Source organism: Leptodactylus fuscus, chromosome 2, assembly GCF_031893055.1.
Source record: "Leptodactylus fuscus isolate aLepFus1 chromosome 2, aLepFus1.hap2, whole genome shotgun sequence".
Classification (NCBI taxonomy): domain Eukaryota; kingdom Metazoa; phylum Chordata; class Amphibia; order Anura; family Leptodactylidae; genus Leptodactylus; species Leptodactylus fuscus.
This window is the reverse complement of record NC_134266.1, coordinates 163,095,558-163,114,180: the sequence shown is the minus strand read 5'-3', so window position 1 is coordinate 163,114,180 and position 18,623 is coordinate 163,095,558. Positions and strand designations below refer to the sequence as shown.

General features: G+C 39.9%; 1 protein-coding gene across 18 annotated transcripts in view; it reads left to right on the top strand.

The window, feature by feature from the left end:
- Positions 1 to 18,623, top strand: part of ABI3BP (ABI family member 3 binding protein) — a 277,686-nt gene that overhangs the window by 113,823 nt on the left and 145,240 nt on the right. For all 18 annotated transcript variants that reach the window (XM_075265013.1, XM_075265012.1, XM_075265014.1 and 15 more), the window contains exons 5-8: positions 1,780 to 1,949; positions 3,649 to 3,710; positions 14,011 to 14,062; positions 14,446 to 14,502. In XM_075265013.1, coding sequence (XP_075121114.1) covers positions 1,780 to 1,949; positions 3,649 to 3,710; positions 14,011 to 14,062; positions 14,446 to 14,502 — 341 coding nt within the window. The remainder of the gene's footprint in view (positions 1 to 1,779; positions 1,950 to 3,648; positions 3,711 to 14,010; positions 14,063 to 14,445; positions 14,503 to 18,623) is intronic.

The following is an 18,623-nucleotide window of genomic DNA, read 5'->3' as shown; positions in this document are numbered from 1 at the left end:
CAGACATCAACTCTCCTCTATTCATACGTCAAAGTACATGTAAAAGGAATTATTTTATATGAAAAATGTAACACCATACTATCTGACAATGAAAAGCAATTCAATAAAGTGTGGCCACTATGGTTGGAGAAGTCACATTCTCCTGGTCTGGCATATTGCCTGTGACCTCCAGACCATTTCTAAGCCCCCAATTCACATGGCATGTGTTTTCAACCATCCATATCTACATGCAGTGCAATTCTTGTGTTTATGTTTCTCTTTATTATAGGTTCAGTGAATTGTACTCTGTGTTGTAACTCATTGTTATATCTTATCATGTGACTGTTCCCATTAGTGTTTTCGGGTTTATATCAACACGCTGCCTCTTTTGCCACTTTACAAACTATTCTTGCAATGCAATAAATATCACTCTTGAAACAATAAGGGCTTGTTCACACGTGAACAAAGGGGCGGATTTTGACAGCGGATTTCGCTTCAAAATCTGCCCCTTTACAATGGTGGTCTATGCAGACCACCGAGCTTCTTTTTTCCACTAGCGACGGGCTGCTGCTAGCGGAGAAAAGAAGCGACATGTCCTATCTTCAGGCGGAAACCGCGGCGCGCTGGACCACAGCTTCTGCCTAGCGGCAGCACCCTACTATGTCGGCTCATTCATTTGAGCCGACATAGGAGGGGAAAGCCGCAACTGCGATGGTCGCAGCAGGCGGGTTTTGACCAGAGAGAGACGTGGCTCACCGCGTCTCTCTCTGTGTCAAAACCCGCGCGGGAGATGCACATGTGAACTGACCCTAAGAACTTAACCTTCTGAAGTTTTGTCTGTCAGCCTATTCTGATATACAAATACCACAGATCTGTAGCAGGTGATATAGCCGGACCCATTAAAAAATCTGTATTTTGTGTGGGAATAGGGGTTTTATTTAGTCAAATGACATGACAGCTAGAGAAATGAGTCACAAGTTTGTAAATTTTTCCTAGGCCTACTAAAATCTTAAACTATAATATATGTAATTTCACCATAAATTCCTGCTATACTTTGCTGTACTCTTACTGATATTGACATACCTGAATTCATGGCCAAACCAAAATTCATATGGGCTCCTGTTGCGAAAAAACTGATTTTGATAACTCCAGAATGCGGTAACAGTAAAGATATTTGTTTGCATCAGAGCAGACTGAAACCACTGTCTATTCTCAAGGGCAACCAACAGAACATAGCTATGTACTGTATATGTACAGCATACGAATGATGAAAACTAGATGAAATAATTGAGTCATTGTTTAACATTTTACATAAACATAATTTGTGGAATATAATTAAAAGCAGAATTGTAATAACGTTACATATAATTGACATATCCAAGAAGCCTCCAGCAGCCCTTAAGTGCAGCAAATAAATTCTGTACAGCGTATTGGGGTAAAAATGATAACTATGATTATTTACTAGTAAGCTTAACCTAGGTGCAAATATCTTGTTACTGCCCTACAAAGGATACAATATATCTTACAAATGAGAGGTTTTAAAAGCTTCTTAATATGTGATATATTCCATTATCCTTTCAAATGGAGTTCTGTTTAATATAAGTACAAAGCGAGTAGTCTGGAACATATCACAGTCTTTTGATGTATGTGCCATAGTACAGCATAATATATGCAAAGCCTAGTGATCTAACACACACACCGATCATTTCTTTGGTGAATAATAGTACAACACCACAGTATTAACTACAAAAAAATGTTATAGACTCTTGTATATCTCATTTTTCTTACATTTTCACACAGATTTTACACAGTTCGCTACAGAGAAAAAAATAAAGATTGGAATTTCCAGCTGTGCCCGACAACCGAAACAGTAATAGACAACCTGAAGCCCAACACTCTGTATGAATTTGGTGTGAAAGACAATTCAGATGATGAAATCTGGAGCAAGCCTCACACTCATAAAACAATACGTAAGTTGCATCAGTATTTCCTATTTTCATCAAATTCTATCAGCAGCATCTTGTGAGAGTTTTACATTCAGTATTTCTACCTTCTTATCTATTTGAAAAATAATTCTGAAACCTTGTGGGCTTCAGACTGACCACTAAGCCTTCTTATAGCCAGACACTGTTCTGCACAGGACACATCAAAGAAAGAAATTCTTCTATATTTAATGGAGAATTTATCAATCCCTCTATGCCACTATTGGAGCTTGGTTAATTTCCTTCTTTCCCTGTTAGGGCTAGTTCACACAGGGACAAGGAGGAGGATTTTGACAGCGGAATCCACATCATAATCCTCCTCCATACGATGTTAGTCTATGTAGACTGCTAGCTTTTTTTTTTTTCTGCTAGCAGATTTTTCTACTTTCAGAGAAAAAGAAGCGACATGACCTTTCTTCAGGCGTTTTCTGCCTGAAGAAAGCAATAGAAGTGAATGGGAAGTGCAAACCGTGCGTTTTTTTTGCAAAAAAAAATGGTAAAAAACACTATACGTTTTTTGCAGCCCATTCTCTTTAAAGGATGGGAAAACTGACTGGAACCTTTTGGAAGCGATTTTTACAAAAAAACGCTCCACAAAAAGCAGTGCAAGGTCCAAAAAACGCTTTCTAATTAGGAAGCATTTTTTTTCCGGTGCCAAAATAAGCCACACGTAATTTACGTATGAACTAAGCCCCATAGTGAACTTGTATTTTAATGGAGTTTTCTAGACCCTGATCACATTGGACTTGAAAGAATTGCCTTTATCCTACTAAATGACATCCTGTGATGCCAGCAGTTGATGTCATTAGGACCAAACACATTACAATTGTAAACATTCATTTAAGCTCCAAGATGTCCACTGATGTAGGAGCTATATAATGGACCCCCCCCCCCCCAACACTTGATTACTACATTTCTACATATCCTCACTATTCTTCATTTTTTGTCTTACGTGGTTACACAATAAATTGGAGTGGCAGAATCTCTAGGCTTCAATCTGGTACAAAATCTTCACATGTGATACCAAATTTGACCTGTCCCATCTCAGACATTTTGTATGTTATTATTCATGTTCTGTTCATTCTTTGTCTATTTAATTCTATTATATATTTCATAAAAGTGAAGTTTTACGGTTATTTATACTTCCTAAGATATCCCATACACTCTGTCCCACATGTATACGATTGTAAACTCCAATAGAGAGATTAATTTTGGTTTTGACCTCCCATATAAAAATATCTATATGGTCTAAACAATTATTTCTAATGCACTGTATAAGCAGAATATTCAGATTAATTATTGGCTCGGAAAATACTATTGTAAGTATCATATACCTGAATAACCTCATCTCCCCAAAGAGATCCAAGTACCTAAATCTCCACCAATCCAAACTTCTGACATATCACTATGATGTTTGAAAAGTTTTACAAAATGACAATTGCACTTTGAGTTATTATAAGTTACCAGACAAGTGAATGTTTCCAATACATTATGCAAAAATATCACTTAATGTACCATGCCCCTAACAACCTAAACATCCTGACATCCCCACCTTTCCTAAACCATATGATTACTAGAGTGAAGCTTCTATTTCCAAGCAAGATGCAGCCAAAATGTGTCTGTGAAGAAAAGGTTGATAAATTATCTCTTGACCGACATTTTAAAAATGATATTCTTATTTTTACAGCCAAAGGTAAAGAAAATGGGAACATAGAAAACACATATAAAATCCCAAAAGGCACTTTACAGGTATGTCTAAATTTAGTGTAAAAGTAACTTTTTTTGGTATTATAATATTCATCCAGTGGCATAGACTGATATCAACCTAAATGCAATATTTTTTAACGCATTTGTGCCAGAACATTGGCCATGTCCTCAGTGAGCTTAAAATGCCTGCAGCTGGCACTAGGGTGGCATAGAAGTAAATAGGAGCTGTACAAAATTCTGTCTAGTGATCTCTTCCTTATGCTGCTGGAGAACGCATTCATTCTGTCAGGAAAAAAAATTCACTGCCAAGCCCTGTGTAGAGATCCTTCATAGCAGTCACAATGTCTTCCTACATATAAGGTATGCCCCTGCACTCATCTAACATTTTTAAGTTTTTCTGTATACCAACCTGAAACAAACACATTTGACCAAATGGTATAATGATCTAAGCCCGCTATGTGGGGCTTTAGCCTCAAGGAGTTATCTAATGAATAATAAAGCTTACCAGTACATTCCCTGCACTGGTTAAGCTCTATTACTAATAAGCAGTTCCCCTAGAACCTGATTTATTACCTATGCAGAGCACAACTGGGGAGCCGGTAACGCTTGTTCCTCCTCTGCTGATGAGCATCTCTCGCTCACATAATTGACTTCACTCAGTGGACCTGTGACCTTAGTAAAGGGGAGTCAGTAATGTCAGACTTGTAACAGCTCAGGGGAAATGGCACTTACACAGTAGGAGCCACACGGTGGCTCAGTGGTTAGCACTGCAGCCTTGGTTCGAATCCTGCCAAGGGCAAAAAACATCTGCAAGGAGTTTGTATGTTCTCCCTGTGTTTGCATGGGTTTCCATCCCATACTCCAAAAAAAAAAAAGACATACTGATAGGGGGAAAAAAATGTACATTGTGAGCCCTATGTGGGGCTCACAATCTACATTAAAAAAAAAAAAAAAAAAAAAAAAAAAAGGCGCTTAAACAGTTAAAGCACCCCGCCAGGCTCTGCAGAAGATAAACTTTGGGGTCCATGGCACATGTGTATATTTTAGTAATAAAGCTTATCCAGTGCAGGGAATACACTGGTAAGCTTTATTATTCCACAGATAACCCTTTTAAAATCATGAAGTAGCATCTTTTTAAACCTCTTTCTCCCTAATATGTGGTAATAACATTAATGACAATAATTTGATTCTGTTTAGTTTTTATCATGGAGATTTAAAGTACAATATGGTTTAAACAGATTTAAGAAATTTCCATGTATAATGGAAAGCCATATTCTGCACAAGAGTTTCCCTTAAAGGGATCCTATCATTCAAAATAAGTTTTTTCTCACCAACACATCAGAATAGCCTTAAGAAAGGCTATTCTTCTCCTTCTTTTTGATGTCTTCTCTGCGCCACCATTCACTTGAAATCCTGGTTTTTGTCGGCGCTCAAACAGCACTGGGAGCATCCCCAATGCTGCGAGAGAACTTTACAGCACCGCCTACATCTTCTTCAGCAACTGCCTCTTCACACGTCTTCTTCCGGCGCACGGGGGGTTCAAAATTCATAGAACTATCGGAGCGTACTGCACATGCTTGCATAAGTGGCCACAAAAAATGCCCACCCACATGTGAAGTCAGCTCTGCCCGTGGCCCGCCGGCAGAGTCAACTTGCACATGCGTTGAATTTTGACCTCCTGCGTGCCGGAAGAAGACACGTGAAGAGGCCGTTGCTGAAGAAGATGGAGGCGGCGCTGGAGAGAGTTCTCTCGAAGCATTGGGGACGCCCCCAGTGCTGTTTGAGTGTTGGGGCCCGCCCCCAGTGGCGCGAGAGAACTCATTTGCAAACCGACAAAAAACGGGATTTCAAGCGAACGGCGGCGCGGAGAAGACATCAAAAGGTAGGAGAAGAATAGCCTTTCTTAAGGCTATTTCGACGTTAGTGAGAAAGTAATTAGTTTGAATGATAGGATCCCTTTAAATTTGAGAAAATGATGTTCTGAAATGAAACACTGACATGAAGGGCAGTTGTCTTAAAATAGAAAACAGTGGTGTATGGGAAATCTGTATCCAAATATGTTTGCTTATTTCTCCATCGTGTCATGTGTTGGATTATGGATTTTGTTTTTAATTATTTCATTTTAACCGTGCCAGCTGTTTCCTCAGTTTACATAGCAGCATACATGTGGAAAGAATATCATAGAGCTAAGTGTGTCAGTGAAAAGAAAAATTAGGTTTCTCTGGGAGTGGTAAAAACAGTACAGATTTGCAATACTGGTTACTAGAGAATAGAGTATACGTTCCCTTTATGAAAAGTACTTAAACTCTATTTTTTTCTTATATCAAAGAATGATAGATAAACCAGAATAATAAAATTAATTGCATGAATTCAACTACATTTCCTTGTTGAAAAAGCTTACACATAGAACAGATGATTCTTTAGACCAGTCCTCACTGTGCATGTGGCTTTCTAGCTGTTGGCAACTTCTGTCCACGAAGGGCACCAGGAATCTTGATCTTAGTACTGTCACTTGACTCTTGGGTCAGGATTATATAACAAACTCTTAGTACTGCGGTCAGAACTATTGAACTAGATGTTTCAACAGCTGTACCACTACTACTAGGCATTTCCATACTAAAATACTAGAGTCCTGGAATGGAAGCGGTTGACTGTTGAAGACAACTTCTTTCAATATACCCTATTAGTAGTCATTAACTTGTGTCTCTCCAGCTATTGCAAGACTACAACTGCCTGCAGATTCCAATGACTACTTTGGCATCCTATTCATTATAGAATACAATATAAAGTAATCACCCTCATCCACAAGGCTCTCCATAATACTGCACCTCCCTACATTTCCTCTATCATCTCTGTCTACCGCCCAACCTATGCTCTCTGTTCACTCAATGATATCACTTACATCCTCTATTATCAGAACCTCCCACACTCATATACAAGACTTCTCCCGAGCTGCACCACTTCTCTGGAATGCTCTATCCCAGAGAAACAGATTAACTCCCAATTTCTACAGCTTCAAGCGCAAACTAAAGACACATCTTTTCAGACAAGCCTATCACAATTCCTAATGTAAACCCTTCCGTACCGCAATTAGAATCCCTAAAATTAACCCTTCTCTGTTCCAGCTCCCATATTACCCCACATGATATGATGCCGTTTCACGCTAACTTTATATGTCCAAACACCATCCATATGTTAAAGGACATGACTGATGATGGCTCATACAGTTTTGTTTGTGTAATGACAGTAACCTCTATTAAAAAATTGTCTGACCATATTATAAGCAATGCTACCTCCGATGCCACCCCTGCTACCTCTTGTGTCACGACCTCTAGCTCATAGATTGTAAACTCTTGCGAGCAGGGCCCTCAGTCCCATTGTGTGAAGTGACTATTTCTTTGTAATGTAACTTTTTGTCTGTATTTGAACCCTACAAATTGTACAGCGCTGCGGAATATGTTGGCGCTATATAAATAAAAAATTTACTATTATTATTATTATTAATAATAATAATAATAATAATTGTAGACAGTTGAGAGATCCCTCACACTGGTCCCTATCCCCAGAGCCTTACAGTATAAATATGCAATGTTAAACCCACAGATAGTGTTACAGTGAGTATTTTAACATATCAGCACTCTATCTAATATGGGAGGAAACTGGAGTGCACTTTGAAAACTCACATAAACAAAGGGAAGAGCACAAAAAGTCCTGGCGCTTGTCCTTGTTCAGATTTTAATCAAAAACTTCAGTACTGCAAGGTAACAGTACAGACCAGTAAGCTACTGTCTACCTTAATCTATTCATCATATTAACCTAATAACTGAAAATATCATCTAAACTAAACATAACAGAACTAAAATGAGGAGAGATTCTGGTAAATGTACTCAGCGAAAGAGATGAAACAATGTAACTAAAATAACACTGCCCTGATGGCCGGTCCTGCCTAGTCTAAATCCTTCTTTCTTGTATTACTAAGTGCAGAGCTGGAACGTTCCGTGTCTCCAGCCGCAGCAGTCCTACATATCAAAGTTAATCTTTTCACTGACTTTAAACACAATAGTAATTTCTGGTTTTAGCAGTAACTCTATCTTACTGCTTCTTAGAGTTACTGCTAAAACCAGAAATTACTATTGTGTTTAAAGTACATAATGAAAAATCTAAAGGATATAGACTTGCAACCTGCTTACAAATCACACATTTGCTGTGTGGATTTTAATGGGCTTTCCATACAGAAAAGTTTGTACCTTTGTAGCCTTGAAGTGTCCATTCCAGGATTCAATTAGAGCTTAAAATCTTAAGACAGAAGTTATGATCATCCTGGTCTCAGTGACAACCAACAATTCACATCGCTTTTTATCTATCTTATACCCTGAGGAACATTTCGTTACAGGGATCACTTTCTCCACAATACTTTTAGTAATGAAGTCAATTCCTGGAAGAATACTTGTCCATTAATATCACCTGGTGACAATTTTGGTAGACTCACTTAATCCTTCAAAGTATGTTTTAAAGCACACATACACATCTGCACTTAAGTTATCTCCAGGACAATAAATAGGGAACTTTACAAAGAAGTGAATGCACACAAAAAGAACTATAAACCATCATACAAAGATTATATCACAGTAATGTACCACATGAGCAGCAGATGAAAATAACAAGATTTGATCTAGCCATTTAGTTGAATCAATGCATTGTTCAATATAGATTCTAAATTCTCCTTTCATTGATATTCCATATATTCCATGAACCTATGGGTACAAATATTCATCAGTTTGTTAAAAACATATTAAAAGTGTTAAACTGATTACCGTATATACTTGAATATAAGCCGACTTTTCAGCACAGTTTTTATGCTCGGCTTATACTCGAGTCAGGGTACATGGAGCACAAGAACCTGCATAAATTAAACAAAGAGGGAGGTCCTTTAGGGATACTGCTTTGTGATTGGCTTGTCATGTAGGTCATGTGACTGTGATGTCATCAAAGGTCCTGTAGCCACTAGAATGTAACATCTGCAGATACGTCAGTGGCCATTATGTGCAGGATTCATTGTGTCTTATAGAAGATGTCTGTCACATGGAGGAGAGGAAGCTACAGTGAAAGTAAAGCACACAGGTACCTGCTGGAGTTACTATTCCTAGTAATGTCAGGCATTTGAGGTTATTAATTTAGTTTCAGTAACTCCATGTGCCTCACATTAATAGCAGTTAACCCCATCATGTCCCTCATATTAACCCCTGTGTGGCCCATATAAGGGTTACTAATATATGAGACACATGGGGGTACTAATAAAGGACCTTATTTATCAGTAACTCTTATTTGAGGCACACAAGGGGTTAATGTGAGGGAAATGATGGGGTTAACTGCTATTACTATGAGGCACATGGAGTTACTAAGCTGTAATACACATGACCAGACTTTTTATCTGTAATGGATTCCCCCCACCCCACCCCGGGTTATACTCAAGTCAATAAGTTTTCCCAGTTTTTTGTGGTAAAATTAGGGACCTCAGCTTATATTCAGATTGGCTTATACACAAGTATATATGGTATATGATATTCTGTTATGGGATGTGTATACTATATCTGTATATATGTGGGCATCCAGTGGTTGCGATGTGAATTTCAGCCTATAAGAGTTTTACAAGCATGTCACATATTGTCTTTCACATTTCCCAGTACAATACAGACAATTAAATGGCATCTCTATGAATAAAAAATGTTCCCACAATAAATGAGCCCTCATTTAAATAGAAAAATAAAAAAGTTATGGCTAGGGTTGAGCCGATCTTGAGATTTCAGGATTGATTTAAAAATCCGATTTCCAATCATTTTCCAGCTGATCGCGATCATGAAATTTGCTTGATCGCCAATCGGGATCCGATATTTTCCGATTCCTATCCTCAAACCTAGTCAATGCTTCTCTAGGTGAAAAGTCACTTACGGGTTGAGCCGATCTTGAAATAATCTCCGACCTCGATCCCGCTGGAAGAGATCGGGTTGGAATTCCGATTGTGATTGTGAAATTTACTCAATCACCGATCAGAATCCGATCTTTTCCGATCCCGATCGCCCAACCTTAGTTATGGCTTATGGTGATTGGAGAGGAAAACCCGAAATGCAGAAACTAAAAAATTGATGTGGCTTAAGGAATAGAGATGAGCGAACACTAAAATGTTCGAGGTTCGAAATTCGATTCGAACAGCCGCTCACTGTTCGAGTGTTCGAATGGGTTTCGAACCCCATTATAGTCTATGGGGAACATAAACTCGTTAAGGGGGAAACCCAAATTCGTGTCTGGAGGGTCACCAAGTCCACTATGACACCCCAGGAAATGATACCAACACCCTGGAATGACACTGGGACAGCAGGGGAAGCATGTCTGGGGGCATAAAAGTCACTTTATTTCATGGAAATCCCTGTCAGTTTGCGATTTTCGCAAGCTAACTTTTTCCCATAGAAATGCATTGGCCAGTGCTGATTGGCCAGAGTACGGAACTCGACCAATCAGCGCTGGCTCTGCTGGAGGAGGCGGAGTCTAAGATAGCTCCACACCAGTCTCCATTCAGGTCCGACCTTAGACTCCGCCTCCTCCGGCAGAGCCAGCGCTGATTGGCCGAAGGCTGGCTAATGCATTCCTATGCGAATGCAGACTTAGCAGTGCTGAGTCAGTTTTGCTCAACTACACATCTGATGCACACTCGGCACTGCTACATCAGATGTAGCAATCTGATGTAGCAGAGCCGAGGGTGCACTAGAACCCCTGTGCAAACTCAGTTCACGCTAATAGAATGCATTGGCCAGCGCTGATTGGCCAATGCATTCTATTAGCCCGATGAAGTAGAGCTGAATGTGTGTGCTAAGCACACTCATTCAGCACTGCTTCATCACGCCAATACAATGCATTAGCCAGTGCTGATTGGCCAGAGTACGGAATTCGGCCAATCAGCGCTGGCCAATGCATTCTATTAGCCTGATGAAGTAGAGCTGAATGTGTGTGCTAAGCACACACATTCAGCACTGCTTCATCACGCCAATACAATGCATTAGCCAGTGCTGATTGGCCAGAGTACGGAATTCGGCCAATCAGCGCTGGCTCTGCTGGAGGAGGCGGAGTCTAAGGTCGGACCTGAATGGAGACTGGTGTGGAGCGATCTTAGACTCCGCCTCCTCCAGCAGAGCCAGCGCTGATTGGCCGAATTCCGTACTCTGGCCAATCAGCGCTGGCCAATGCATTCTATTAGCCCGATGAAGTAGAGCTGAATGTGTGTGCTAAGCACACACATTCAGCACTGCTTCATCACGCCAATACAATGCATTAGCCAGTGCTGATTGGCCAGAGTACGGAATTCGGCCAATCAGCGCTGGCTCTGCTGGAGGAGGCGGAGTCTAAGATCGCTCCACACCAGTCTCCATTCAGGTCCGACCTTAGACTCCGCCTCCTCCAGCAGAGCCAGCGCTGATTGGCCGAATTCCGTACTCTGGCCAATCAGCACTGGCTAATGCATTGTATTGGCGTGATGAAGCAGTGCTGAATGTGTGTGCTTAGCACACACATTCAGCTCTACTTCATCGGGCTAATAGAATGCATTGGCCAGCGCTGATTGGCCGAATTCCGTACTCTGGCCAATCAGCACTGGCTAATGCATTGTATTGGCGTGATGAAGCAGTGCTGAATGAGTGTGCTTAGCACACACATTCAGCTCTACTTCATCGGGCTAATAGAATGCATTGGCCAATCAGCGCTGGCCAATGCATTCTATTAGCGTGAACTGAGTTTGCACAGGGATTCTAGTGCACCCTCGGCTCTGCTACATCAGATTGCTACATCTGATGTAGCAGTGCCGAGTGTGCATCAGATGTGTAGTTGAGCAAAACTGACTCAGCACTGCTAAGTCTGCATTCGCATAGGAATGCATTGGCCAGCCTTCGGCCAATCAATGCTGGCTCTGCCGGAGGAGGCGGAGTCTAAGGTCGGACCTGAATGGAGACTGGTGTGGAGCGATCTTAGACTCCGCCTCCTCCAGCAGAGCCAGCGCTGATTGGCCGAATTCCGTACTCTGGCCAATCAGCACTGGCTAATGCATTGTATTGGCGTGATGAAGCAGTGCTGAATGTGTGTGCTTAGCACACACATTCAGCTCTACTTCATCGGGCTAATAGAATGCATTGGCCAATCAGCGCTGGCCAATGCATTCTATTAGCGTGAACTGAGTTTGCACAGGGGTTCTAGTGCACCCTCGGCTCTGCTACATCAGATTGCTACATCTGATGTAGCAGTGCCGAGTGTGCATCAGATGTGTAGTTGAGCAAAACTGACTCAGCACTGCTAAGTCTGCATTCGCATAGGAATGCATTGGCCAGCCTTCGGCCAATCAGCGCTGGCTCTGCCGGAGGAGGCGGAGTCTAAGGTCGGACCTGAATGGAGACTGGTGTGGAGCGATCTTAGACTCCGCCTCCTCCAGCAGAGCCAGCGCTGATTGGTCGAGTTCCGTACTCTGGCCAATCAGCGCTGGCCAATGCATTCTATTAGCCCGATGAAGTAGAGCTGAATGTGTGTGCTTAGCACACACATTCAGCTCTACTTCATCAGGCTAATAGAATACATTGGCCAATCAGCGCTGGCCAATGCATTCTATTAGCTTGATGAAGCAGAGTGTGCACAAGGGTTCAAGCGCACCCTCGGCTCTGATGTAGCAGAGCTGAGGGTGCACAAGGGTTCAAGTGCACCCTCGGCTCTCCTACATCAGAGCCGAGGGTGCGCTTGAACCCTTGTGCAGCCTCGGCTCTGCTACATCAGAGCCGAGGGTGCGCTTGAACCCTTGTGCACACTCTGCTTCATCAAGCTAATAGAATGCATTGGCCAGCACTGATTGGCCAGAGTACGGAATTCGGCCAATCAGCGCTGGCCAATGTATCCCTATGGGAAAAAGTTTATCTCACAAAAATCACAATTACACACCCGATAGAGCCCCAAAAAGTTATTTTTAATAACATTCCCCCCTAAATAAAGGTTATCCCTAGCTATCCCTGCCTGTACAGCTATCCCTGTCTCATAGTCACAAAGTTCACATTCTCATATGACCCGGATTTGAAATCCACTATTCGTCTAAAATGGAGGTCACCTGATTTCGGCAGCCAATGACTTTTTCCAATTTTTTTCAATGCCCCCGGTGTCGTAGTTCCTGTCCCACCTCCCCTGCGCTGTTATTGGTGCAAAAAAGGCGCCAGGGAAGGTGGGAGGGGAATCGAATTTTGGCGCACTTTACCACGTGGTGTTCGATTCGATTCGAACATGGCGAACACCCTGATATCCGATCGAACATGTGTTCGATAGAACACTGTTCGCTCATCTCTATTAAGGAATTAACCACATAGTCCTCCAATCGATTAAAATGTACTTCTTGCTCCCTCAGCCAATCAGGAGAAGTTTTGCGTGGAGTAAGAAAATAAGATTTCAAGATAAAATTAATATTTTAAATAATATTATAAAATTATTAGCATTGTATAACTATTTAAATGCATAGTTTATTGCATATTTATTTTCATAGGAATTACATTACTGGCATTTTTGCTGAATTAGAGGAAGTTTGCAGCCTCTCTTTGACCATGTCTGCATCCTTTGTGATTGTCAGTGATGCTGTTTATGTTTATGGCTGGTCTAGGGCAGTGAAGACGTTAATGCCAGCATCCATGCTGGGCTGGGGCATTAAAAGGGTTCATGTCCATTTTCTGTGGTGGTCTAGGTTTGCAGTCTGTAGGGAAGTTTAATTTAATGTTTAACTTAAAACTGAATGTTTTTATGTCAAACTTATTTTTCTAAGAATTTTCATGTAGAAATTAATGATTCTTCAGCAATGAATAATAATATCAAATAGATTTCCCCTTTTTAAATTATAAAATTAAAATTGCCTGTAGGCTTGACAAATATGTTTGAATAAGAAGTGCAGATTTTCCCTAAAGGGATTGTGCCACTCTGGACATTTATTTGTTATCCACAGGACAGGAAAAAAGTGTCCGATCACTGGAGGCCTGATCGTTGGATCCTCTAGTAATCAGGAGGACATGGGACCAAAAGTCCACCTTAGGCTTCTTTGTAAAATGGAGCAGCAGTGACCATTAGTGGCCATAGTGGTAGACAGCTTTAATTTTGTAAATTATATACAAAAGCTCTTATTCTATGGTATATGATTTCATTATATGATATATATTATTATATGGTCTTATTCCATGGTATATGGTTATATCCATGATATTGGTTTTCTATATCTGTTTGTAAATGCCATAATTTTATGCTTTGCAATTCATACTGATGCAAGTAATTTGCTTCTTTTCAGTATGCTACAGAAGACACAAAGGCATTCATTCCAGTAACCAAGGTGAAACAAGGTAAAGTGTTAAGGGGAGACTGTCACTGGAACAACCGAACAACCAAGCACAAATAGATAGCCAGGCTTCATGTGAATAAAACCTTTTTTACTTTGCAATCGGTGCCTCAGTTGTTGAGATATTACCTTTTGTCCAGATATGCTAATTTGATGTTTGGTGCAATGATGGCATCATGGGATATCACACCATAAGAACAAAATGTACAAATATTTTTTTTTAAGTTTTTCTCACAACTACGGCTTTTAAAGTCTTAATTTTGAGAAATAATTGCTTAGTGCACAGAAGTCTTTAAAAAAAAAAAAAAAAAATGTATTCCAATTAAGCAATAATGTTAATTTCATCATTGACATCTGCAGCACAATAATGATTGCATTTTTCCCCAGGATTTCAGAATATCACTAAATCTACACCTGCACCTCCTCCAACTGGAAAAAGTCCAGGTAGCTACTTGGTTTAATTGAAAGTCCATTGTATTCTGTTAAAAGTATTTTACACTTGGCTATTTATAGGAGAGGGAAGATAATGCATTTAAAGGGGTATCACAATCTCCAGGATCATATTTAAACTTGTAATTTAAGCTAACAGAAGTGTTTTACCCAATGCATTGGTTAACCTATCTTGCTCAGTTTGTCAGATACTGTTGAATATATTGTGCAATAGAGCTTCAGACAACAGTAACAGTCAGTCAGCTCTCCAAAATACATATATCTGATGAATCTGGATAAGGGCTAAAACAGTGCTTGATCAGCTCTTCTATTATCTTTCTATCCAGAGAGACAACAATGTGCAATTTAATGTCAGAGCACAATGCTCAACATCCCTGTACACCACACAGGTTAAGACAGTCCACTAACTTGTCACTAAAGAGGACAAAGGAGAATTGGTGAAACCTTTAAATGGGAATACCCCTTTAAGTTTGGCTAATTGTATTATATGCTGAATTTTTAAGGTCTTTCAGGCATAAACTTACACTTGAATGAATTTGGGTAGCTTTCTGAATTTAATAGATAAATCAAGCCAAAAGATTTGAAAAGACGTTGGCTTCTAAAGAGGACTTGAGCCCTCAAGTAGCTTTATGAGCTTATATGTCATTTACCTGCACAATTATAATAATAAACAAATAAATAATTAATTAAAAGATGATAGGGGAAAAAAATCTTGCTTGCCTGAGGACCTTCATACAAACTGGTTTTCTAAAAGGTTAATTCTCAGGATAAATACAAAGTCACTGGGATAAAATAACAGTTAAAATAGTTAGTGGTTGTTAGTGGCAAGAAAAAGTTTCAATGGAGTAAACGGAAGACATGATCAAGTCTTGTTATTTAACAGACGATCAGCAAATTCACTATTGCAAGATGGAACAGTTGTCAGGAGCAACCCAGATCAGAAATTACAGAAAGGAATTTCTAGAAAGTGAAGATGTGAAAAAACTCAGAAATCCTAGAAATAAATTTATCTCTAGAACTGGCTCCACATGTGCCAGGAAGGGGTTAAGGTTGTGGTTATAGGTTTTAAGTGGCATCTCAGTTACATATCTTAGTTCTTTAAATATAAATAAAAAAAAGGCCCTGTAAGGATTCCTGAAGTGCCATTCGCTGAGTTTCTTATAGTTGGCTAAAAAATTTGGTTACTTTCTTAGAGTTTGCCTAAACATTATAATTTCATTGTAAATGTATATACCGTATATACTCGAGTATAAGCCGAGCCGAATATAAGCAGAGGCCCCTAATTTTACCACAAAAAACTGGGAAAACTTATTGACTTGAGTATAAGCCGAGGAGGGGAAAATGCAGCAGCTACTGGAAAATTTCAAAAATTAAAATGGTTGGAGTTTTTGGGTGCGGTAGTTGCTGGGTGCTAGGAAAGGGGAGGGGGTGTTTTGGTTGTCTGTCTGCCCCTTCCCTGAGCTTGAGGACTGGGTCTTTTTCCCCCACTTGGAATTCAGCCTGGCCGAATACAGGGTATCTGCAGTGCTCCTATTAACCTCTTCCCGATGGAACAGGAGCACTGCAGATACCCTATATTCAGTAGACCGGGCAATTTCAGACACAGCTAATGTGTGTGCGTGTTTCACAGTAATTTTCTACTTTTATATGTATTCTAGGGAAAGGAGTGATTTAGAATTTTTATTTATTTTATTTTTTATTATATATTTTTAGAGCTTTTTTTTCACTATTTTATGGGAGATTCTATACATCACTATTGTGGCTGGTCAAAAATTGTTATTTTTTATTTTGCTTGACTTGAGTATAAGCCGAGGGGGGCTTTTTCAGTACAAAAACTGTGCTGAAAAATTTGGCTTATACTCGAGTATATACGGTAATATATATTGTATTTGGATGATTTTAACCCCTTAGCGACCCTTGACGTAACTGTACGTCATGGGTCGCATGGGGATGTATAGAGCGAGCTCACACGCTGAGCTCGCTCCATACACGGCAGATGCCGGCTGTATAATACAGCCAGGACCTGCCAATAACAGCAGCGGTCGGTGCCCGAGCCGATCGCTGCTGTTAACCCTTTACACACTGTGGTCAAACGCGACCGCAGCGTGTAAACAGCGCAGGCAGCATGGGCGCCGCCATGTTTCCCCGATCGCCGCCCTCCTGAACGTCACATGAGGGCGGTGATCGGTTGCTATGACTAGGCTTGTCTCTGCCCGAGATCTATTAGATGATGCCAGAGGCATCGTCTAATAGAAGTGCTGGGATTCTGCTATTCACTGCAGTACTGTAGTATTGCAGTGAATAGTATGAGCGATCAGACCCCCTAGGTTTCAAGGTACCTAAGGGGTCTGATCATAAATGTAACAGAAGAAAAAAAAAAGTTTTTAAAAGTATTAAAAAAATAAAAAAAATATAAAAGTTCAAATCACCCCCCTTTCCCTAGATTAGCTATAAAAGTAATTAAAGAACATTAAACATAAACATATTAGGTATCCCCGCGCTCCAAAATGCCCGAAATATTAGAATATTAAAACATTTATCCCGTACTGCGAACGGTGTAGCGGCAAAAAAAATAAAAACAGCCAAAAAGCGTTTTTTTCAACACTTTGCCTCCTATAAAAAATTGAATAAAAAGTGATCAAACTATCAGATCTTTCCCCAAATGGTATCAATAGAAACGTCATCTTGTCCCGCATAAAAAGACACCACAACCAGCTCCATACATGGAAATATGAAAAAGTTACAGGTGTTAGAACATGATGACACAAAATTTTTTTTCTATTTTGCAAAGTTTATCATTTTTTTAAAAGTAGCAAAACATTTCAAATACTATATAAATTTGGTATCACCGCGTTCGTACTGACACGTAGAACACAGGTAACATGTCATTTGTACCAAACAGTGAACACTGTAAAAATTAAACCCATAAGAAAATGGCGCAAATGCATTTTTTCTCCAATTGCACCTCATTCTGAATTTTTTTCCAGCTTCCCAGTACATTGCACAGCATATTGAATGATGCCATTACAAAGTACAATTTGTCCCGCAAACAATAAGCCATCATGTGACTCTGTGAACTGAAAAATGAAAAAGTTATGGCTCTTGAAATGTGAGGAGGGAAAAACGAAAATGCGAAACCAAAAAATGGCCTGGTCCTTAAGGGGTTAATGGAAAGTTTAACACACAAACAGCATTTTGTTTTTTACCTCTTACCGGACTATGTTGAAGGAGTTGTCTCATAAAAAAAACAATACATATTCCATATTAGAATAGCCCATGGTAATGTATGGCCAGATGCAGTTTCCAAATTTAGAGAAGCCAGACCCTCAGCAATCTGCTTTCTATTAAAAAAAAAAAAAAAAAAAGTGGCCATCTTTGTGAGACCAGTCCTTTAAATTGTATCCTTGTGTCTTGGATGACCTTGTTCAATAATTTGTTCTCTCATATCCCAAGTGAAAAGGGAATTCACAGCCCAAACTGGACATTACAAACCCTCCGGTAACATTCATTTGTATTGCCACAGCCCCTCAGTTCTCTCTTCAAACATTTACGTAGTGGAGTGTCTAAAAGTAAAAGAGGTTTGTAGAAATAATGCAGAACTTGACCCTTGGAAGTTTGAAGTGTTCTTGTATATAAACTGACTTAGAAGTGTTCTCCAAATATATAAAGTATGTATTGTATGTGTATATTTAGTAGATTTCAAGCCTGTTCAACCTAAGACACGTCACAGACACTTGTTCATGTTAGCTCTGTGAGAGATTACTCTTCCGTTGCCAAGAAGAGCAGCAGCCCAAATGAAATTAATCTGCACTCCCCTGGTGACATCACTAGAAAATAAAGACCTACATACAGCATCTAAACATTGCTTAGAAATATATTTGAATGCATAACCTGTAAGAAGTCTTATAAGAAGCACTATTAATACAGTATATAACATACGAAGAATTGTGTGTATTATAGTGATATACGATTTTTATGTTGTTAAATGACTATTGATCTCTATTATTAATTTCAGTAAAGGGGCTATGCCACAAAAAGCATTTACCCTCTATCCATAAGATAGAGGATGAATATCCAATTGGAGGGGACTGCTGAAACCCCCACTGATCCTGAGA